Source organism: Drosophila takahashii, chromosome 3L (genome assembly GCF_030179915.1).
Source record: "Drosophila takahashii strain IR98-3 E-12201 chromosome 3L, DtakHiC1v2, whole genome shotgun sequence".
NCBI classification, from domain to species: Eukaryota; Metazoa; Arthropoda; class Insecta; order Diptera; family Drosophilidae; genus Drosophila; species Drosophila takahashii.
The window spans coordinates 4,439,487-4,462,746 of record NC_091680.1 but is presented as its reverse complement, the minus strand read 5'-3'; the positions used below and the strand labels follow the sequence as shown (position 1 = coordinate 4,462,746).

General features: G+C 38.2%; 5 protein-coding genes across 8 annotated transcripts in view; 2 read left to right on the top strand and 3 right to left on the bottom strand.

Annotated features, from left to right (window-relative positions):
- LOC108059889 (drosomycin) overlaps nucleotides 1-18,148 on the bottom strand; it is a 54,437-nt gene extending 36,289 nt beyond the window's left edge. The window contains exon 1 of the mRNA XM_017145352.3: nucleotides 18,145-18,148. The gene's annotated coding sequence lies outside the window, so the exon portion shown is untranslated. The remainder of the gene's footprint in view (nucleotides 1-18,144) is intronic.
- Nucleotides 246-1,142, top strand: LOC138912858 (uncharacterized). Its single transcript, XM_070214399.1, has 2 exons — nucleotides 246-844; nucleotides 1,115-1,142. The coding sequence occupies exons 1-2, from the start codon at nucleotides 246-248 to the stop codon at nucleotides 1,140-1,142; spliced, it is 627 nt and encodes a 208-aa protein (XP_070070500.1).
- On the bottom strand, nucleotides 6,106-8,128 carry LOC108059946 (uncharacterized). The gene is made up of 2 exons (XM_017145443.3): nucleotides 7,729-8,128; nucleotides 6,106-7,444 (listed from the first exon to the last, which is right to left on the bottom strand). Exons 1-2 carry the CDS (start codon nucleotides 8,051-8,053, stop codon nucleotides 6,300-6,302), a joined length of 1,470 nt encoding a protein of 489 aa, XP_017000932.2. The 5' UTR covers nucleotides 8,054-8,128; the 3' UTR covers nucleotides 6,106-6,299.
- Nucleotides 8,638-13,228, top strand: LOC108059947 (low density lipoprotein receptor adapter protein 1-B). 3 transcript variants are annotated; one of them, XM_017145446.3, is made up of 3 exons: nucleotides 8,638-8,721; nucleotides 11,214-11,377; nucleotides 12,521-13,228. In XM_017145446.3, exons 2-3 carry the CDS (start codon nucleotides 11,300-11,302, stop codon nucleotides 13,049-13,051), a joined length of 609 nt encoding a protein of 202 aa, XP_017000935.1. In that variant the 5' UTR covers nucleotides 8,638-8,721; nucleotides 11,214-11,299; the 3' UTR covers nucleotides 13,052-13,228. The 3 variants fall into 3 exon arrangements, with proteins under 3 accessions (XP_017000935.1, XP_070071766.1, XP_070071765.1); XM_070215665.1 differs by lacking the exon at nucleotides 8,638-8,721 and adding an exon at nucleotides 10,346-10,484; XM_070215664.1 differs by lacking the exon at nucleotides 8,638-8,721 and adding an exon at nucleotides 10,933-11,089.
- LOC108059961 (probable serine/threonine-protein kinase kinX) lies at nucleotides 14,455-23,081 on the bottom strand. 2 transcript variants are annotated; one of them, XM_070215284.1, is made up of 3 exons: nucleotides 22,553-23,081; nucleotides 17,221-17,538; nucleotides 14,455-17,161 (listed from the first exon to the last, which is right to left on the bottom strand). In XM_070215284.1, exons 2-3 carry the CDS (start codon nucleotides 17,485-17,487, stop codon nucleotides 14,801-14,803), a joined length of 2,628 nt encoding a protein of 875 aa, XP_070071385.1. In that variant the 5' UTR covers nucleotides 17,488-17,538; nucleotides 22,553-23,081; the 3' UTR covers nucleotides 14,455-14,800. The 2 variants fall into 2 exon arrangements, with proteins under 2 accessions (XP_070071385.1, XP_017000951.2); XM_017145462.2 differs by lacking the exon at nucleotides 22,553-23,081 and adding an exon at nucleotides 18,812-18,917.
- Nucleotides 23,082-23,260: the final 179 nt, after the last annotated feature.

Here is a 23,260-nt window from a genome sequence, read left to right as displayed (position 1 = left end):
GCTAGATGTGAGGTTGTTTTTTGGTGACAATGCAGGTAACAATTGAAACCTTTTGCCTACTCAAAGACCTGTTTTATGTGTGTTCTGTTACCAGAAATGTGGTATAGAAAGTGAATGTATTCAGTTTACTTTTGAGAAAACCCCTGGTGTGTGTGATTTCCTTTTTAAACCATGAAAGAAATGTGAAATAGCCTTTAATATAGCTACTGACATCCCTCAATGACTACAGCAACCAGGATATAATCATGCTGAAGGAGTGCGCCAATATGTGGATGGTCGAACCGCTAAAGCTGGTCTGCGAGGATATCTTCCAGAAAAGATATCCTGAAATGTTATACTCGGACTTGCTACTCTACTTTGAGCACGCGTATAGCGTGGACGATAATGAACTCATGAGAATAGTTTCAGAAGGTCTGCACTCCGACATTAAAAACATGGCAATCCCAAAAGAAATCTATGAACTGCGTTCGGATGTGTTCAAAGAGTATTTGAATGTTATAAAGTACGCTGTGACAGAAAAATGTCGTTTTCAAATGGTAGAGAAGTATGTGGACATTCATGGATTAGAACTCGACCAAAACCAAAGCGATCTTAATAAGTGCGAAGGCCATGGACTCGTAAATCAAAGGGAGGAAAACCTGGGAACTTCAAAAGATCTGCCAGTTGAGAGCATAAGGAACTTAAACTTTTGTGATGCAAACTCTGAATGCTTGCGCCCTAGTTCTAAAAAGATCGATAGCAATTATATCAAGACCATGGTGAATCTTATCGACTATGCTCAAATGACCATTAATGAGTTCAATGAGGGGCCTGCAAATTCCAATTTAATCCCCCTTGAGGACAGGTACAAATTAATACGTAAATTAGCTGAACAGACGGCGGCTGAAAATAATATACTCAAGAATGAGAAAAAAAAACAAATAGAACAACAATTTTACGGGCATTCCTAGTGAATCCAACGATAAACCAAGTTTTATAACTATCAAAAAGTTAAAGATCCTTTTTGATCAAAAAGGTTCCCCAGATTTTTTAGAAGTCTATGCCATAAAAAAAACAAATTCTTTAGAAGATGGAACCAATCTAAAATTATAACAATTTGGTGTTCTTTCTTTAGAGTTTACATTACAGCCAATACATACTGAAGGACTGATTTATATTTTAAATCTTTTTACTTAACTTACTATAACTTTATCGTTTATGTACAAGTCATTATAAAAAAACAACTGTGGCTGTCGATTCCTACATGAATAACTAAAATGTGTGCCTTTCTTAAAAAATAATCATTTTTGTATTACACATTATTTAATCGTATTTCAATAATAAAAAATGTCTTGTATTTTCGTTTTTATTTTTATTTTCTTTGGGGGAACTTCATTGCAGATAACAAGGTTTGGGATTTAGCAAGCAATGCATTTTTTTTCCTTGGAAGTATTAATGTCTTTAAATGTCTAGTGTCTATTTTTCAACTGCTTAAACGCTATACGCTAAATACTATTACATAGTGGCGATTTTTTGGGGTGACCATCGATACAATTACAATATTAGGGACATTCTTTAAATGTAAATATTGGGGGTACTCCACTATTAGTTACAAAGAAACACAATTATTTAATAAAACCTATTAGTAACATCGGCTAGGAGTCACTAGTCGAAAAATATTATTCTTTGTGGTGTGCAGCAAAAAAAATTAATTGGTGCCAATTTTCGAAAAACATTTGGTAAATATGGTATTTTTGTGCTTAGCCAGCAGTTTTCGTCCCTGTGAAGCTGAAGCTGAAGCTTCCAAATCATTTGAGCGAAAGCGGCATACTCAATTGGATTACATAAAGGGAAATATATTTCGTATTTACTAACGCATACTTTTCATGTTGAAAGTCAATACTCCTCGAAAAAATAATTTAGCAAGTGTTTAAGGTAATTCAGCCGGTTGAAGATCCAAGCTAACTGATCTAGGAACTATGGACCTCTTGTAAGGAAAAAAGCAAAAACAATACACGAAAAACAACATTATTTATGTGTAATACTATTTCTATAGGCTGCCAAGTTCTTTTAAGCAACTCATGGAGGAGGGCGACTTCGCCGACTGCTGTGTAATTGTGGGGAAACGCAGGTTTCCTTGCCACAAGGTATGTAAAACATTGAAAAATAGTACTACTTATGATACTTACATAATAATATTAATTTCATTTAGGTGATACTGGGAGCGGCTTCGGATTTCTTTAAGCGCACCTTTCAGCCGGGTTTCGCTGAGGCAAAAACTGGCAAAGTGACCCTAACCGATGTTACCGAGGACACTTTTGAAAAATTCCGTCTATATGTCTACACCTACGACAGGACATCCCTCGATGACTACAGCAACAAGGATATAATCAAGCTGAAGGAGTGCGCCAACATGTGGATGGTCGAACCGCTAAAGGTGGTCTGCGAGGATATCTTCCAGAAAAGATATCCTGAAATGTTATACTCGGACTTGCTACTCTACTTTGAGCATGCGCATAACGTCCACGACATGCAACACATCAGTAAGATTTCCGATGCTCTGAAAAGGGAAATTATAGGCATTAAAACCCCAGAAGAGGTCTATGAACTGGGTTCGGATGTCTTCATAGAGTATTTAAAGGTTATAAATGGTTCCGTGATAGAAATACGTCGTTTTGAAATGGTAGAGATGTATGTGACCATTCACGGATTTGAACTCAACCAAAACGAACTCGAAAATCAAAGAGAGATAAAACCGGAAACTTCAAAAGATCTGCCCGTTAAACGAAAAAGGAAAACAAACAAAAGCGCAAGTCCAACCCCGATCAAGGTAAAGAACTCAAACTTTTCTGATGCAAACCCTGTTTCCTTAGACCCCAGTGTTAAAAAGATCCAGAGCGAGTTTATAAAGACCGTGTTGAATCTTATCGACTTTACTAAAATGACAGTTAATGAGTTCTTTGAGGGGCCTGGAAAATCCAAAATGGTGTCCCTTGAGGACAAGTTCAATTTTATGCATCAAATAGCTGCAAAGACGGCGGCTGAAAATAGTAGACTGCAGGATAATTTAAAGCAACAACAACCACTGTATTTTTTTGGAAAGCCACGATAAACGATAAAGTTTGTATTCCTACATACTAAATATATCGAAAATTTAAAGATACTTTTTTGTTCAATAACATAAATAAAACAAAACAAAGCCGCAGTTAAAAAAAAAATTCCTTGGAAGATGGAACATATCTAATAAGTAAAACAATTTGAGGTTCCTTTTCAGGACTTACATTACTGCCAATATAGACGGACGAACTGATTTATATTTTCAAACTGAACTCAACTTACTATAACTTTTTCATTATGGTTTATACAAACCAGGGGTTCGATTTGAAGTTTCAAAATTCAGATTAATGAAGGCGACATAGTCAGGGAAAGCACCTAAATAAATTGTAGTATTACATATACGTAGTAGAACCTATATGTAATGGCGCATGCTTAATCTAATCGAATTTGTTATCAACTAATATAGCAAAAATCGAGTTTTGGTAAGGAATGAAGACGGCACATTCAAGAAAAGCACCTGTATAAATTGTCGTGTCCAGTACTGCGTTCTTTATATTTTGTTAGTCAAAAGATTTTGAAACAATAGGTCAACTAGTGTTGAAGGAATAACAGGAATAAATAAATCTTATTAAAAGTGGTGTCAACTAATCCAGCAACAATGGAGTCTTGGTATGAAAAAAAGCAATTACATATAAAACATTGCTTATAATGTTATAATATACAGTTTATTGTTTATATATTATTTGCATAGGCTGGCCAGTTCTTATAAGAAACTTATGGAGGAGGGCGACTTTACCGACTGCTGTGTAATTGTTGGAACGCGCAGGTTCCCCTGCCACAAAGTATGAACTTACATATATATAGATAATACAACTAAACAGATAAAATTAGTCCGTAAAATGCGACGTTTAAGGTGCAAAATCAGGGTGAAAAAGTTAAAAATAAAGTTTTCAAAAGCATACGTAAGTTAAAATTGGCACCTAAAACGGCATTTTAAAAAATCATTTTATCTCTGAGTAGTTCATCCATGTTTTTCATACACATACATATTTAAAGTATACATTTTTCATAGGCGGTTCTGGGAGTGGCTTCGGAGTTCTTCAAGCGCGCCTTTCAGCCGGGTTTCGTTGAGGGAAAAACTTACAAAGTGACCCTAACAGATGTTACGGAGGACACTTTCGAAAAGTTCCGTCTATTTGTCTACACCTACGACAGGGCATCCCTCAATAACTACAGCAACAAGGATATAATCAAGCTGAAGGAGTGCGCCAACATGTGGATGGTAGAACCGCTAAAGCTGGCCTGCGTGGATATCTTCCTGAAAAGATTACCCAAAATGATACACTCGGACTTGCTACTCTACTTTGAGCATGCGCATCACGTGAACGACATGCAACACATCAGCAAGATTTCCGATGCTCTAAAAAAGGGAATTTCAGGGACTAAAACCCCAGAAGAGATTTATGCACTGGGTTCGGATGTGTTCAGAGAGTACTTGAAGGTTATAAAGGACTCTGTTGCTGAAAAATTTCGTTTTGAAATGGTAGAGAAGTATGTGGCCATTCACGGATTAGAGCTCAACCAAAGCGATCTTAATAAGTGCGAGTGCCACGGACTCGAAAATCAAAGGGAGAAAAACGCGGAAACTTTAAAAGATCAGTCAGTTGAAAGCATAAAGAACTCAAACATTTCTGATGCTAACTTTGTAGCCTTGATCCCCAGTTCTAAAGAGATACATAGCCAGTATATCAAGACCGTGTTGAGTCTTATCGACTATACTAAAATGACAGTTAATGAGTTCTTCGAGGGGCCTGGAAAATCCAAAATAATGTCCATTGAGGAAAAGTTCAATTATCTGTATAAAATAGCTGCAAAGACGGCGGCTGAAAATGATAGACTCCAGAATAATTTCAAACAACAAGAACGACAACTCCAGGAACAAAAACAACAACAACTTCACCGACAACTCCAAGGTCGCCATCGCCAACAAAACCATCGCCTACAACCGCAATGCCAAAACCCATTCGACGATGAAATCAATATCGACTTCTTGTTAAATTAACGATAAACCAAGTTTTATAACTATATTAAGTTTGTATTCCTACATACTATGGATTGGCTGTTTGACTTCGTTTAAAAAAACAAGAAAGAAAGCTAGCTTCGGCCAGCCGAAGCTTATATACCCTTGCAGATCGTTCCTATTAACTTACAAATCGCAAAAATTTTAAATTTTGTATTATTTTAATATTATTTTTTCTATCCTTCCCTATTGCAGTTATATAATATAGTCGTCCGATTTTTGTTAAATTTAATTCAAAACACTGAAATATTAAAAAAAATCATATCCTAGAGTATAAGAGAATACAATAAAAACCAACGGAGCTATAATTTGTTTCCAATTAATTTCCCATTAATTTTTCGATCGTTCCTATGGCAGCTATATGATATAGTCGTCCGATTTTGATAAAATGAAAATTGAAATTCGGAAATATTTAAAAAGAGTCATGTTCTAAAGTAGAAAAGAATACAATAAAAACCAAAAAAGCTAAAATTTATTTCTGTGTAACTTTCCCATTAATTTTCCGATCGTTCCTATGGCAGCTATATGATATAGTCGTCCGATTTTTAAAATATTTTATTCGAAATTCTGAAATATTTAAAAAATAATATTTCCAAGAGTAGAAGGTTTTATTTCAAAAAACACCGAAGCTAGAATTTTTTTAACTTTTCCTTCCTATGGGAGCTATAAGATATAGTTATCCGATCCGGTTGGTTCCGACTTATATACTACCTGCAATAGAAAGAAGACTTTTGGGAAAGTTTCATCGCGATAGCTTCAAAACTGAGAGACTAGTTTGCGTAGAAACGGACGGACAGACGGACAGACGGACGGACAGACGGACGGACAGACGGACAGACGGACGGACAGACGGACATGGCTAGATCGACTCGTCTAGTGATGCTGAACAAGAATATATATACTTTATGGGGTCGGAAACGTCTCCTTCACTGCGTTGCAAACTTCTGACTGAAATCATAATACCCTCTGCAAGGGTATAATAATTTTAAGGAATTTCATTGCTGATAAGATTTAACAAGATTTAGCAAGCGATGCAATTATCTTTCCTTTTAAGTGTTTATGTCTTCAAAAGTCTGTTGTTTATTTTCCAACTGCCTGAACGAATACCAACAAACGAGGAATACGCAGTCAGAAAACAATAAAAATGTCATTAAAATACAGTTCTTGCTCTACACATAAAGAATTATTGGACTGTGGAGTCGGTTCTGTTTTCGATGACGCCCATGATGTTGATGCCACTCTGTCCCAGATTGACCGACTCCAGTTCGGAACCCCGCTTATCCCGCATATAGGTGAAGAACTGGATGATCACGTGAAACAGATTGTTCCTGTTGTACACGCATTCGTGCACCTGATTGTCGCTGATGAAGTTGAAGTTGGGTTCGCGATCTGCGTTACTGGTGACCAAAATGGCACAGTTGGCTCTGTTCTTCACACGCGACACTACGTTCTCCTTGCTTTTATAATCCCTGGTTATTACATATCGGGAATAGAAAGGTCTTTCTCCTCCAATCTGCGGCAATGGCAACAACTGGCTGTCCATATAAACGCAAAATAAATGGAATATGATGGCCGCATCGGTGGGCAGAACATCTAACCAATCCAGACAATAGTCCATCTCATAGCCAGTTGAATCCTGTCGATAGGAGGACATGTAGTTGCCCTCCGCTAGCTCCTGAATGCGCAGCACCAAATACTCCTGATTGCTAAATGTATCGAGAAAAGCCAAAACAGTCGGCAACATGGGAACATGGCTCCTCACGAATCCCTGATCCGCGACGATCGATCGCAGTCTCTCCAAACTTATGGCCCCAATTCTTATAGCGTAAAAGCCAATCTCTTGAAATACCTTATTCACATACTCAATTTCGTTGACCAAACGATGCAGTATTGTGGTTGAGATCCAAAACCTCAAGTTGGATACATACTGCAGAAATTTGCTCTTCGGTATATGTTCCAAATTGCTGACTTTGCTGGCGTTTTCTTGCGGCAGTGGAATATATTGGTATGTGTTGTTTATCTTACAGGTTGGATATTTCCAGTACTTTCGCAGGAAATCGTTATTCATATCTTCTATGGCTTTACGTTCTCTTCTAGCCCTTCTCATTAAAGCGGGCAGCTTTCGGATGTCGGTGATGAAATCATCTGGGTTAAGCTCCTCATACGGTGATTTACACTTTTGTAAGTTTCCCTTTCCAAGGACGGTCTTCTTGGGCCTCCAATGTGCATTGTAGGAGGAGTGCCAATTGAGCGGTTTCCAATCGGTTTCCGGTAGGTTAGTCCCTGCTTTTAATAAGGGACGTGTGTAAACAGTTCCAAAGAGGTTTTCTAAGAAAGAAAAGAAATTTAGGGAATATTAAAAAATATTTGAATGATGGTAGAAAATATTAAATACTAGGATAGTTATATTTAATTTAAGTATTTGACGTCATAAAAAATAAATTCATATTAAAATCAAAATGTAATTTTTACTGTAATTGTTCTATTTAATATTTTCATATTTAAAATAATAAAAACATTGCGGAAAACACTTATATTAAATATGTAATCTTTTGACTTCTAAAGTTATTTTTATCAGTGCAGTAATAGTACTTCTCCAAGGGCAAACTTACCATCTTTGCCATCGAGCAGGCACTTTTGGCTCTCCGTTCCGATCACCTGTTCATCACCAGACATCATCCACAAACACTTGATGACACAGGCCAGTGCACTGAGACCTAAAACCGAGGAAATAGAGTACTCCGCCACGATGGTACAGAACTGCCTCCTGTCTCCTTCTTGCCAAATGTCCCGGAGAAAGAACAAAAGGATCACCACATGAAGGCAACATATCTTTAGGTAATTTCTCGCCTGGGCACCACGAAGTCGCAAATCTAGGCTGCGTTCAACCACGGTATTTTTATTCAACGGTGAGCAATAGCTCCATTTGCAATTCATATTTTTACTTGCTAAAAAATATAAAGATTTAAGAGCAGCAGATGTCTAGTCGGAATATTGACAAATAATAACTGACAGAATGTGAGAGATATTTAACTAAGGATAGTTGTCGAAAAAATTTGTATTCATAAAACAATTAAGTAAAAGTGGTAATCTATTAAAAACCCTAAAGTTTTAGTTTTTTTTCTAGATATGGTTATCTATTTAATTATAATATTAATTCATAAATAAAATGTAGTGATATAAGTTTCTTTCATATTTTTATTTTTCGTTATTTTTTTAATTATTAAATATTTAAAGGTTTATTTTTTAATTAGTTAAAATGTAAAAAGCTGTAAAAAGTGTAAGCTCAGATAGGGTTCATGTATTAGCTAGGAGAGACAAACAAATTTAACCAGTGATGTCATAATTTTAGGCTAAAGATTTCTACAAATAAATAGAAAAAAATAAAAAATATTTTTTTTTAAATATAAAAAAAATACAATATAAACAGGTTATTATTGTTAAGTTTTTTTAACTCAAATACAGATTAGATTAGCCCAATAAAAAGGCAAAAAAGCTAAAGCGGCATCACTGACCACGATCGTTGGGGTTTTCGTTAGTCGCGGGTTTACCGGCCGAGGAAACAGGTGTATAAAACCGAAGAAAACAATACGACGATAAGATCGGTAATTGCAATGTGACTTCCACTTCCACAATCAATCGGGAATCACCAGAAGTATTTTAAGAATTTTTATAACATTTTGTCTGCAGACAATCTACCCATTTTTGGTCAAAAACAAAGTAAAACTTTTACCCTTTTACCTGTGCTAATTTCCCCCGTGTGCGTGAGGTAGTGAGTGATAAGATTAGACGAATGGGTGAATGTTTCGCTATGTGATAACAGGCAATTGGAACTCAAAAGTGGTGACCATAAAAAATAAAGTGTAAATAAAAGAATGAATTAGTCATTTTGAGAACATTTTAAGTACAGAAGTTAAGCAAGCTCTATATACGCAAATCTATTTACTTATATGTGCGACAAATGACCGTAATCATCAGTGCCCGTAAAGAAATTATGAAAAAAAAAATGATATATATATAGAGGAGATATGCTCATATGAGCAGCTTCCGGCTTTGGCACCGTTTAAACTAAAATGTCCAGTGGAAAATTATCTAAATTGGACTGCGAGTGCTACTGTATCTGTATCTGTGTCTGATATTGTTATTGTTATGGTTGGTGGTAAAATAATACTTACTGAGTTATAGGCACAATGACTTACATAGATATATGTAAAGAAATTAAGATTTCTTTGATTAGAAAATGTATAATATTTTTTTCACTGCACTTAGGACTGTAAAGTTATAAAAAAAATCAAAAGAAATCGGAAACAATCATTTGTTTGTTTTCTGACTGCAGCTATGCAATAGACCCAAAGTAAACCGCGATAAGGAGAGTAAGAAAGTGAGCGGAATTTAATAATATATATTGGGGAAAATTGGACTAGCGTTGCAAATGATTTTAATGGCTTAAACGGCGGTTATATGGTAATATATGAGATCCAAAAGCCATTACCGTGATCTACATGAAAATCTGGATCTGGATCAGGGGACTTGTAAATAGCTTTTTAAACAAAAAACCAAAGAGAGGAACTCAATTAGTCTCGTGTTTTTTGTTGTTGTACTACTGGTCATTGTCACTTGTTAACCGCTTGGGTCATTGGCACTAAAATAGTAGTCAGAGCTGAACAAATAAAACTATTAAACAAAAAAATAGGCTGTTGCACATGTGACGTCACACAGGTAAAAATCCATTGCAATGAACTCATTTCATTTCATTCCAATTCGTTTCAGTTTTGGTTTTAATTTGGGTTTCTCTCGTTGGTCATTAATTGGCAAACATGCAACTATTGCAGCATGGTCATTGTATTATACATATATCCGGTATAATGCTATTATATTTTGTAGTTGTTGTTCCTGTGTTTTTGAAGTGGTCCACGGGCTGCGTGAGGAAATATTAAAAATGCATTTCTAATAAATAGTGTGCAGCAAATAGTGAGTGTGGAAAAAGTGGTTTAACAAATGGGCGATTGAATACTCTACTTCAGTGACTTTAACTAGGTTATCAGTTGCCGCATTAATGTTTTACCTTATAATTATTTTTTGATTAGATTTTAAAAGCATTTACCGGTAAAATTTTCCCCGACTCACTGAAAAAAACTATTTGTATTATTAGGAAATTGCAAAACGTTTGGAAATACGTTTTTCCATTAATTCTTAATTCTGTAAGATTTATAGAAATGGAACACAGTAAACCTTTGTACAAATGTTAAAACTTAAATTCCGTCTAAGCGCTTTTCATGAAAATTGTTTACAATAATTTAAAATCTGAAAATCACGGTTTTTTTAACTGGACTGAATAATATAAGCAGTTATTTTTCAATCGATCTAAGTAAGTACTCTTACTGGCCCAAGTAGAATTATTAATATTATTAATTTGACTTATTTATATGACGTTTCATATTTTTCCCGAAATGCTTAATGTATTAAAAATTACCCAAACACTTTATAATTTTTTTTTGGTCTTAATTTTTTGTTTGTTTTACGATGTTATCCTTTCAGTTTTGTATTTTTTCAACTTTTTTATTTTAGTTAAATATTTTTCTTTGTGCATAACTGTTGCTTCTAATATCAGTTGTTTGTGCTTAGGCAGCGACACCGCGTGAGAGAAAAAATATTTATCTGAGCGCTGCTTTTGTTTAGCCCATTTGTTTTGCCTGCGCTCTTTGCTTTTTTACCTGTGTGAGAGGGAGGGAAAGGGGGGTCCAGGTGGGTTACAGAGTAAGCGAGAGGGAGTGGAGCTACCTGGGGCACAACTTGCGACACCTTTTGCCGCCGATCGCGGGTTCAGTAGCAATCGTCAGCCGGCAACGGCAACAACAAACCCAAACAGAACAATTAGTCGACCGATATTCAGTGGGGAATATAAAAGTATATAGCCACATATAAGTTCAAAAAGTAAACCATGTAAGGTTCAGCGATTACGGCAGAGATATGGTAATGCAACGGTGGATGTGAACTGTAATACACCGCATAAAGTATCCCCGAGATGATGAGGGACTACACTTTTAATGGGAGCATTACTCAACCTCATGTTTTTTCGTTTTTTGCGACCTTTCAGTTGGTTTTGCGGTGAATGCGTTTAACGGTGGATCTTCGCCTGCACCCCTGCAATCCACGAGATACAAACGGTTAAAGATACATAGAATGGCTTCCAGCAACAGCAACAGTACCACCGATCTGGACGGTCAGGTCAATGTTGAGGATTTGCCTATAACGTTCAAGGTGAGTGTCCACATTGCGAAATGCGTATTTAAATGCTGTGAAATGGAAATGAGTGGCGCAAGTTCAGGTACCAATTGCCATAAAGACCTCTTATCCATATGTCGGAAAATACACAGAGAGAAATTGAAAAGGGATTTTTAAAAATTTAAACTATAAATCAAACAAATAAAAAAATAAAATAATTAAATGAAATTTTTAATGTTTAACAAAAATAATATTTTCTTTATTTAATATTTAAACACTAAAATGGATTTAAAGTATTTATTTTTTTATTACTTTTTTTACGTTAATTCTTAAAGTTTTAGTAACATTTTAAGCTAAAACATATTCTTTAATTTTTTTGGTTGTACAATTTTTGTTTAGTGCATAATTGAACAAAAGCAGACATATGTATGAGCATACCACCCGCATACGAGACATATCCAAAAAAAAGAGCCAGACACGCACGCGTCACGCCCTGCTGAACTTCACATTGGGGGCGGTGGAGCGAAGGGGCGTGGCCCCACCACATGAGCAACAGCCAAAGCAACAACTTTTTGGTTTTTGGCTTGCCTGTGGACATCCGGTCGCAGGTCGGATGCAAATTAAGCGACTCTAACGGCAACGCATGCGCAGCGGAAGCCAATGCCACCGATGAATAATCCCATCCCACACTCGCCGTGAAAACATCTTTTTTTGCTTACTTATATTACGTTAAATGGGAAAAAATAGCGGTTTTGCACTGGTTTTAGAAACTAAAGCTAAAAAATTGGAAAACAAAATTAGAAAAAAAGTAATTTTGAAGATATCATAAAGTTCAAAACATCTAGTTATTATTCTATAACTATTTTAGAAACTACTTTCAAAAATATTTGAAAATGTTTTTAGGTAAATGTATGAAATATATGATGAATTTGTAGAAGTTTGTTAAACCTTTAATGAAATATTTTATTTTAAACAATTAACTTTAGAATTTAATGAGAAAATTTTAATGTTCTTTAAACGTTTATAAATAGAGAGTACGATTTTTTCTATAAATACTGGTAGCCTGGAATTATCAATAGGTCCTATCACAATAGAAAGAAATATTCTTTTTAAATTAAAGAAAAAACCTTTAAACCATAATAAAAATCAATAGTAACTGATCAATTTTTCTCCGTGCAGGTGAAATATATTGGCTCCGAGGTGGCACGCGGCCTGTGGGGCATCAAGTACACCCGCCGACCGGTGGACATAATGGTGGGCGTGGCCAAGAACCTGCCGCCCAACAAGGTGCTGCCTAATTGCGAACTTAAGGTCTCCACCGAGGGCGTTCAGCTGGAGATCATTGCGCCCAAGGCGAGCATCAATCACTGGAGCTACCCGATCGATACGATCTCGTACGGGGTTCAGGATTTGGTCTACACCCGGGTCTTTGCCATGATCGTGGTGAAGGATGAGTCCAGTCCACATCCCTTTGAAGTCCACGCCTTCGTCTGCGACAGTCGGGCGATGGCCCGCAAATTGACCTTTGCCCTGGCCGCCGCCTTTCAGGATTATTCTCGGCGGGTTAAAGAGGCGGCCGGCGAGGAGGAGGGGGGTGAGGGTGCCACGCCCAGCGACTCCATTACGCCCACGCGCCAAAAGTTCGCCATCGATCTGCGAACGCCGGAGGAAATCCAGGCCGGCGAACTCGAACAGGAAACGGAGGCGTAGTCGAGGATCCACTGTAGTTCTTCAATGTGATGTGTTAGTTACTTAACGTCCAGTGTTCACTGTATCTGTAAATTGTAGTTCTCTCACCTGGTAGCTGCCTCATACAGCTAATTACCCAAAGCCTAAGTGTTAATGCGATTTGTAAACGATTTTCTATAATAAATTACGAATATTGTAGGTTGACCTTTTTAATTTAAATAGCTAGAAAGTTTGTTTTTTAAGTCTTTAGTTTTTGATTCGTAGTTCATTTGATAACACTGGTCGACAAATAAAAAGCCCAAGAATAAAAGCTACCAAACCTGAAAGGATTTTAGCTGTAGATTACTACCTCATACTTGGAAACTTTCCATCACGTCGAAGTTTTGAGAAATCCGTGGTCAAAGTTCCGAATTTTCGATTTTTAGGCACTTTTTGCGGCTTAATAGTAAGAAAACCTTTCGTAGCCCAGAGCCACAATTTAGCGGAAATGGTACCTTGAACCTTTAACTTCAAGAGTGTCCAATCACAAAGCTGGGCGACCTCTACTTCTTTAGCTACAATGGATTTTACAGAAGTACTTTTTGTCACTTTTTTTCATCTATAGTAGCCTGATATTTTTCTTGTTGAACTGAGACCCATATACATACAATACATTAAAAATATCAGGCTACTATAGATGAAAAAAAGTGACAAAAAGTACTTCTGTAAAATCCATTGTAGCTAAAGAAGTAGAGGTCGCCCAGCTTTGTGATTGGACACTCTTGAAGTTAAAGGTTCAAGGTACCATTTCCGCTAAATTGTGGCTCTGGGCTACGAAAGGTTTTCTTACTATTAAGCCGCAAAAAGTGCCTAAAAATCAAAAATTTGGAACTTTGACCACGGATTTCTCAAAACTTCGACGTGATGGAAAGTTTCCAAGTATGAGGTAGTAATCTACAGCTAAAATTCTTTCAGGTTTTGTAGCGTTTATTCATGGGCCAAGAAAAAGTCTTGATTTTGTCGACCTGTGTAATAAGAGAAAGCGGTACTCATTTTTAAATGCTTAAAAAACTACCTTAAATAAATACAGAATGAATACTTACTTAGTAATGGGTACACTGAAAAAGATAAGAAACCGTTATTTTAGAAATTCGCAATTGATAAAAGATAAGGACCTTTTATTTTCTAAATTGTTCTAAATTTTTCCATTAACTTTACATTGCAATTTTTTTTGAATTGAGGAGACATTTTTTTAGTTTTTAATTTTTTGTTAGAAATTTTTTTAAGATGCTTTTGAGCATACCATCTCTACCGTTCAGAGATTGAATGCGATTTGGCAAGACACAGGACACTCAAACCTCTGCACGATGGAGTTGATTAGCTGACCGAAATAAAAAATACCCTGTAATTTTTCCACCCACCTTAACACAAAGATCATATCAACATTTCATTTTTAATATTTTTATTTTAAGATTTTTTTTTTCAATTTTTTGTTTGTTTGTAATTTGTTTCTTTAACTCTCTTGCGGAACAACAATTCTAAACTTAAATTTCAACTCTCGTGCGCGCGTTTTTCCTTTGCTGAGAAATGGCCATAAAAACTAGGAAATCAAAAAATTATTAAATAAAACTTGCCTACGTTGCAAATGAGTGGGATAGCGTTTTTGGGAACTAGGAGGTGAACGGGGTTCCGGTTCGGGCTAAGGATGGGAGGATAGTGGGTAATCCTCGCCAGGATTGCTATCGGTCCTTTAGGTATCCTCTCTCGATCTCTCTCTCTTTTTAATCCTCTTTAGCTGGCATCGGCACGGAAAAGGAAGCGACGCTTGCGGGCATCCATTTTGGGTTCCCGCACTTCCGGTTGGGATTCAGTTTCTGAAACCGTTTCCGTTTCCACTTTGCTCACGGTGACAGGCAGCGTTTGCACCTTGGACATGGCGGGTTCGGCGGCGGAGATGCGCTTGTAGATGGGCAGGATGAGCTCCTCCTCCTGTTGCTCCTCCATCTCTGGCTGGGATTCCTGCTCCTCCGCTTGCTCCTGCTGCACCAGGCTCATGGGCTCAGCCGCTCCTGGCGTGAGAATCAGCTCCATGGGAGCCATCTGATCCTTCTTGGGCGTCTGATCCAGTCGCTCTTTGACCAGCTCCACGATGTCATCGATGCTGATCGAGGGCATGTAGGCGGCGGTGACTAGAGTGGATTGATCCTGAGCCTCATCGTCGTGGGTGGGAGTCTCCTCGGGAAGGGATTCGGGGAGCTCCTCAGGAGCAGTCTCTTTGATTTCCACAGGAGCTGTCTCCTTGATTTCCTCGGGAATGGTTTCTTTGACCTCCTCGGGAGAAGTTTCTTGGACAGGTGTTTCCACCTTGATTTCTTCTTTGACTTCTTCGGGGGCTTCATCCTTGACCTCCTCGGGATTAGCTTCCTTTATTTTCTCCTCAGCACTTTCCTTGGCATTCTCTAAGTCCTCAGAGATGGCGGAAATGGGTTGAACTTCTTCTTCCTCGAGGGGAATCACCTGAACTGGAATCTGATAGTCCATGGGCATGTGCTGCACTTGCATAATGTTGATAATGGGCGAATCTTTCATCATCTCTGGTTTTTGCTTCTTTTTAACTTCAGTTTCTTCTAAAAGCTGTTCTTCTACAGAGGCATTCTTGTCCACAATTTCCGGTTCCGGCAGTTTGGCCTCCTCAATCGAAACATCTGCGTTTTCAACTGGTGAAGGAATATCCTTCAAGTTAATTTGGGGCTTCTCTTCGTTGTTCTTTAGAGTATTCAGAAAATCGACGATCAGTTGCTCCGCCTCGGCGGCCATCACAGGATCAACTGGCTTGAAGCCACCTAGCGACTCCTGGGCCTCTCCTTCGTGGCTGTTATCCAGGATCTCCTCTACAAGAGGACTATGTTGCTCCATTTCGGGGGTGGCTGGCATGCTCTCGGGTGCATCGGCTGGCTTGGCTGCTTCGAGGGTTTCCAGATTCAGGGGTTCTTCATTGGAGTTAGTAGTTTCCATAATGGCTGGCTCGGATTTGATTTCCTCGGGTTGAGCTTCATGGATCTCCTCCACTTTGGCTGGTACTTCGGGCTCTTCTTCTCCTGCGATTTCCTCCTGTGGTTTCACTTGCTCCTCTGACTTGATGATAACTTCTTCTGGTTTGATCTCTTCTTCAGGTTTGATTTCCTCTTCAGGTTTGATCTCTTCTTCTTCTGTTTTCACTGCCTCTTCTACTGGTTTGACCTCCTCTTCTGGCTTGACCTCTTCCTCTGGTTTGACCTCCTCAGTCACCTTAGTTTCCTTCTGCTCTTCGGTCTTAATTTCATTCTCCATAGGCTTTGATTCATCTAGACGTTCCACTATAACAGTAGGAATCTCTTCGATGGCTTCAATGGGCTTGACATCCTCAATCCTGGTATCAATCTCCACTTTGGTGGGTAGTTCCACCTCCTCCTTTACTTCCTCGGGTTGAACAAAAGTCACCGCTGGTTCGGAAGCCTGAACCTCTGGCTCCTGGACTTCCACGGGAATGGAAATCACTTCGGGCTCGGCAAACAAGGTCTCCAGTTTCAGTGTGGGTTGAGGTTCACTGAGTTGGATCACAGCTTCCGTAGCAGCAGGTTCACTTTCCACCACCTCCTCCACAGGTTTCACTGTAGTCGTTGGCTTGTTGAAGATCGCTGGACGCTTGCGGATGCCATTGAAGAGGTCATTTCGCAGGGGAGGGGCAGCAATTGCTGGTTTGATTCCCTGCGGCCTCTCCTTGTTGGGTCTAATGGAGAATCGCTGTGGCTTGACAGCAGGAGCAACTGCCTCCGGAGCAGCTTCTACTTCGGGAGCAGCTGTCACGGTAACTGGAACCTTCCTCTGCGGCTGAGGCTTCCTTCGGTTGGGTTTGGGCTTCTGCACTTTGACTGGTTTCATGGGCTTGGCAGTCTGGACCTCTGGTTCTGCAGGAAGCTCTGGCTCTGGTTCCGCCTCAACTGGCTTGGATTCCTCCTCCTCCTTCTCCTCCTCCATATGCTCACTCTCTACTGGAGTGGGTTTGCTCTCCTCCTCGGGAGCACCACCAAAGTTGCCATTCAGTTCGTAGTACCTAGAACTATCCTCGCACTCGATGGTCATGTCCTCGCGTCGCATGCAGGTAAAGGATTCCTAAAGGATAAATATTTTATTAAATTTCTAAATAGCAGGGATAAATCCTGATCACCCACCTGACTGAAGATCGTCTCCTCGGGGCAGATGAAGCTCCAGCGGAAGGTGTTCTCCCGGCCATCGGCATAGGTGACTGGCAAACACACATGGAAGATCTGGCAGTCGTTCTCCACATCCGCATAGTATCCATACGTCTTGTTGGCACACGAGAAGTTATCCGTGATGTCCGACCGAATGGAGGTGGCATTGCTGGGCAGGGTGAGGGTTCCCAGGGAGGCGGGTTCCGCCGGAGAGGATTCGACCTCGGTTTCAGTCTGTTCCGGCATTTCCACCTCAACGGGCACAGGTTCCTCACGAGTCACCGGCGCTTTTCTCTTCTGTTAGAAGATTTGCAAAACGGAAAAAAAATTAAGGAAAATATATAAATATCAACATAAATATAAATAAAATATTAATTTAAAATTGAATTATTTTTAGATGTCTTAGAAATTAAGTAAATAATAGTTTGCAAATTATAGGAAGTTGAATAAAATGTGCAAAAATCTGGTAAGGGTCAAATATTCTACTTCTCAATCCTAAAATAGATATTATAAATAGATTAAATAGTTTTAGTTAAATCAAAAAATGTCGAGAATTTTCTGTTGGTAGAATCACTTATTTTTCTATCTTCTCAATCTTCAAAAATATCCAATAAATGTATTGAATCTATTAAATCAAAAATCTATAAAAAATCCCATAAAGCTTCTGGAACCCATCGATTTGGATTAAATCAAAAATCTATAAAAAATCCCATAAAGTTTCTGGAACCCATCGATTTGGAAAATCCCAATGACACATCTTATCCTAACTTTATTTTCCGTGTACGATTAGCCAGCTGTACGATCCATTGAGCTAACGAGCTACGTGATTGGCATGGATAATCCCATAAATCCAGCACGTGACTCTGCGATCAGCTAGGCACCCGAAAAATTTCACTTGTGTTCTAGTTTTCGTCTACGCGGTGGCAAGTGAAAATTAAATCGAATCGAAATAATACGAAGACCTACAGCCCAGCCCACTGTGCAGTTCGCACCTGTGGCGTTCGCCCTTTTAAGGGCCGCACTGCAATTGAAGTCACTTTCGAATGGAACGCTCAAATATTATCACATAATATTTTAGCCATATTGATTTGTTGTTAACTTGATTTTTTGGTGGTGAAAACTTTCAGTCGTACAGAGACCTTTCATCCAAAAAGGTCCCCTTAAATGAGTAATGCGGATTTAAAGACTCTAATAATAAGCAATTCTTGGTAACCATTTTCAGTGATTTCGCTTGGCGAATTCTTCTACCTGTCATTTCTTCAGCCACCTGCAGCAGTGCCTATAAATACCTAAGACTTCGCTCTTCTTGGCTCGACTTGGCCGTTAAAAAAGGCTAAACGCTTGGCATACCAAATATGCCAGGAGAGGCAGAACATTCATATATGCAAATGCAAGTCCAGGTTGTGTCCCATTAAAATTTCATCGTTTGGCTCGGCGGTCTGGCAAACATTTCATTAACAGTTTCCCATTTCCGTTTTAGGGGGCGAACGGAAATGGTCTCTGCGGTGGTCAAGCTGTCTGCTGGATTTATCCGATATATATCGTATATATATCGTATGCGATTACTCACCTGATGGGCGCTCAATGGTCCTGCGCTGCAGGTGGCCGCCAGTAGAAGCAGCAAACACACGCTTTTCCGCATTTTCACACGCAGATGGTTTACTTTCAGTCACTTTATAAACCACCACTATATCACTGGCACTTTTCTTGATAAACACGCGTTAATCCGTTGTGGGGTTATATTGGTTATTTTTTGAAGAGTTAATCCAATTCGATATCCAGGCTTTAGTATATAGGGCTTGGAGGGTAAAAACCAAGGCTTGCACTCGCACTGCGGGCTCTTTGCACACCTGTGAGGCACCGTTGGCTGGAAAATACTAACTGCCACCGTCCACCGAGCCGCCCAATTTATATATTCTTCGCGTTGATTTATTAAGAATGCAAAAAGGCAGAGAAACCAAAGAGTCACGCACACACATGTGTGTGTCGAGAAGCCCCGAAGAAAGGTGGGTACTAGACACTGTGTGTGGGTACAGTACAGTAACAACTCAATTACCACAGTGGAACCCGAACGCGAATCCGAACCCGAACCCTCTTCTTCTCCTCAGCAGACGTGACATTGCGTATACGCACTGTGTGTTGGTGTGTGGGTCTTTTGGTAAGTTTGGCGCGCATGCGCTTAAAGTGTGCCGACGTATGTGGAATCCATATTGTGTGGAACTTAAAGCAGAGAGACAGCTGACAGCGAGGAAGAGCGGGAAGAAAGATGATGGTCATGACCATGATCTTCTGAAGATTTGGTATTCTTTAAGGGTGAGATATTGATGTTATTTTAAAAAGTATAAAATTGGGAAAAATGTTATTGTCAAATATATAATTTTAGCAATTTATAATTCTTTGTATTAATATTTTTATTTTATTCCTGCGTAAAAAATAATATTATTAATTATTTCATATTGGCCCATTTGACCAGGACTAAAAACATTCAATCTCTAAGACTATTTATTATAATAAAAAAAAAAATAAAATAAATAATAAAAAGTCATAAAAAATATTTTATTAAAGTGGTAAATAAATCTCTGTTGTTATTAAATATTTTAGATTTCTAGTTTTGTTGTGTTACCTTATTGTATCTTCATAAAAAAAAACAGCAAAATAATAAGCCACTTTAGTTCATATTTATAATTAAGAGTCATATTAATTGGAAGTTCTGAATATAGTTTTGATGATTCCATTAAAGAACTCCCACTTAACGTTGTGGTTCCCCTCTAATTCAAGAATCCTCCAGTTCCGGCAGCAAAGCAGTTCCAAAGAACCCGGTTAGTTGGGTGACAATGTTTTATTACCGAGAAATTGTTTATCCATTAGGAGGCCTCAGCAGGGATGGCAGATGGGTGACGAAGACACGAGTCTACAGAGCGAAGATTACACTCGAAAGATTGCCCCGGCAACGACGTGAGATTGCAATTTTATGGTGCGAGTATATCATGGCATATAGCATGATTCTTCTAGAGATGGGCTAACAAAAATTCGATGGGGTTCATTGGCTTGGCCCTGGGGGCTCTACGAGTGGAAGGATTATGCAACAAACGAAATATCATCATGCAGTGACTTTCACACACCGAAAAACAAAAATACAAAAATAAACCCCATCATAAAACGCGAAACTCCCAAAACAAGCGAAGCCTATTAAGGCGCATTAGCAATTTAGAATGGTGTGCTACCATTTCGCATGCGAACGAATCGAAGTCCACGTATTTTTTTTTGGTGCCTTATTACGCGACAATTATGAATTTCTAATTTCATGTTTAGTGCCCAGCGCCCCTTCTCTATCCCCCGAGTTCTATCAAAATCACGTACACCTCCGAGCTCGGAAAAGCGAAAGCTGCAGAGGCCAATGGCTTCGGAAATAGCTATAAATTATGGTATTTCTTATTAATTATGTATTGACTGGCGCTAGTTAGTTGTCATGGCTGTACTGGCTCGTAAAACTTAAGAGCGGCTGATCAAAGACGCCTTTTTTCGGACTATCTGATGTTGTTCATCTTGTAGGGGAACTGAGAGCTCCTGGCATAATAATGAGTCTAGGAAAATACTTGGGATCTGTAAGATGGTATTGCAAAGGTCTCTGACTAAAACTATTTCAATGTATAAATGTTATGAAAATATGAAATTTATTTTATAAGCAAGGTAAATTTAAATTCTTATATAGAACATTTATCAGCTTATATGCATTTCTTTGGGTATCAATAAGTTTTAAGAAATAATATTTATAAAAAAATGTAGTTATTTAATTTAATATTATTTATTTAAATAACAGTAACTAATAAAAAGTCTCTAAAATGTTTTAGTGTTTTATTATTGTTTATACATAAGATAAATTTAATTTATTTTAAACGCCCTTTTTATGAGAACCTATAAATGAAATAGTGTTATATTTTAGTACTTTTTTATAGTAAAATGTTCGTTTTAAAAAAAAATAAAAGAGATAAATTCTCCGAATAAAACGGTTTTACGACTGCCTTTAGTCAAACTCCTTAAGCTCGATCATTAACATGCCTTCATGCACTTTATGGCACTTGGCAACAAAGTAACTCGCAATGCATTTTGCATTAAATGTTTGCCAGCCAAAGAAGTCATAAAGGGCCCAAACCAAGAGCGAATCGTGCAAAGATAAGCCAGTTGACAACAAGGCGACGTGTTGAGGTTGAGGCAAAAATTCTACGTCCAAGCAAAAAGCCAGAATCATGACTGGAATTATGAAGAATAAAATTATTAATAGACAGGAGGAGGCCCCTTATAAAACGGGTATTATTTAAAAATCGTCTGAAAAAATGCAGCAGCGAAAATGCTTCTTGGACTTTTTCTTTTCTTTGAACTTTGGATTTTGGGGTTTTTTCTGCCTCGATTATAATGCAGCGAAAAAACACATGTAACTTTCTAAAATGCAAATTCCAGTGCAATGGAAAATCATGAGTGCTTTTCAATTTCAGAAGCAGCCTGAAATTAAACACGTGGGCGTTGGAATTAAAATGTGGAATCGGCCCTTCATTTTCAGCCACTGATCACTGAGTCGCGTGCACGCTGCGTATACGTGATATGCCGATGGTCGAATGGACGAATGGGCGATGCAGGCCCCACTTTCTAGCGGCAGTTAAATTAATTAAGTTTCCATCAAATGCCCAAGTTGACAGTTCACCTGACAGCGGCACGTCGTCGCCTGTCACTTAGTGGAGCATTCCGCGGAACGCGCTTAGAAATTATCCAAAATATTGTATTGCCAAATCTTTTGACCCACGCCTACGGTCACGCCCACTTCCACTGACACTTCCCATTTTTTTGGCGAATACTATTTATGATTTTTTGCAAACACTGCACGTTGCTCACCGTTATTCAAAAGTCGAACCCAATCCCCATTGAGCAAACACTCGCGTTGGGAGAATTTCAATTGATTGTTTTAGCGATTTTTTTTTTTTTGGCAACATATCGAGAACAGATCGTATCTGCATGATATATGGCCAGGAGCCACACCCACCAGACATCCAGATCGACACCACCGCCCACTTTAAAAATAATCCAAAGTCCGAAGTGCACTGGGAAAAATCTCATGAATGGTAAAAAATGATCAGAAATAATCACATAACGGAACGAAAATATTTTATTAAATTTTCCGTTTGATAAATATTTAAAAAATATGTATATAATCTTAATTATTCGCTTACTGAATGCTGCAAAGTATTACAAACTATTTTTATGATATCATCTTTAATTTTATTTCATAAGAATAAAAACATAAAGAATATGTACTTACTTCCAAGATTTTTTTAAAGTTTAAGCAATACTAGAACTATGTCCATGTTTTGTGTCCCTTTTTCTTTCTGTGCAGAGGCGTAGTTTAGAAAGTACTGAAAACTAAACTATTTCTTTTTCTCTGACAATCAATTATGTGGCACACGTTTGCAGACACCTTCGGTTCCAGTTCCAAGTTCCAATCCATTCCAATCCAATCCCCATCCAATCTGAGCTGGAACTTGGACTTGCTCCCACGCGTTAAGCCAAGTCAATTGAATTTTTATGGCCAATTTCATTGATTTTAATTTTGCTAATGATAAGCATTTCTTTGCACGAAACTCCCACTTTGATAACGAGCGTGTTGCGGCATGTCAATTTGCTTTTCCTCACGCTGCATTTTAATGGCCAGAGGTTTTCTTTCAATTAATTTAAACAAGGTCAATATCAAAACGTGTGAGAATGCGTGTGAAGCTGATTAGGTGTAATTTGACTTTCTTTTCGCCCTCTGAACTTTTTACATTTATTTTTGGTTTCCTTTCCAGACATTTAAATCAAAAATATTTCCTTTTTTCAGACAATTCAGTCAGATTTATTAGCCATAAATTCAACGCTGGACTTGTCAGACGTTTGTCAAACACAAATTTAATGGCTTATTACAAACATTTCGCGAATATCATTTGGCATTCTGAGCGCGATCTGCGCATGCGCAAATTGCTGGCGACACCCA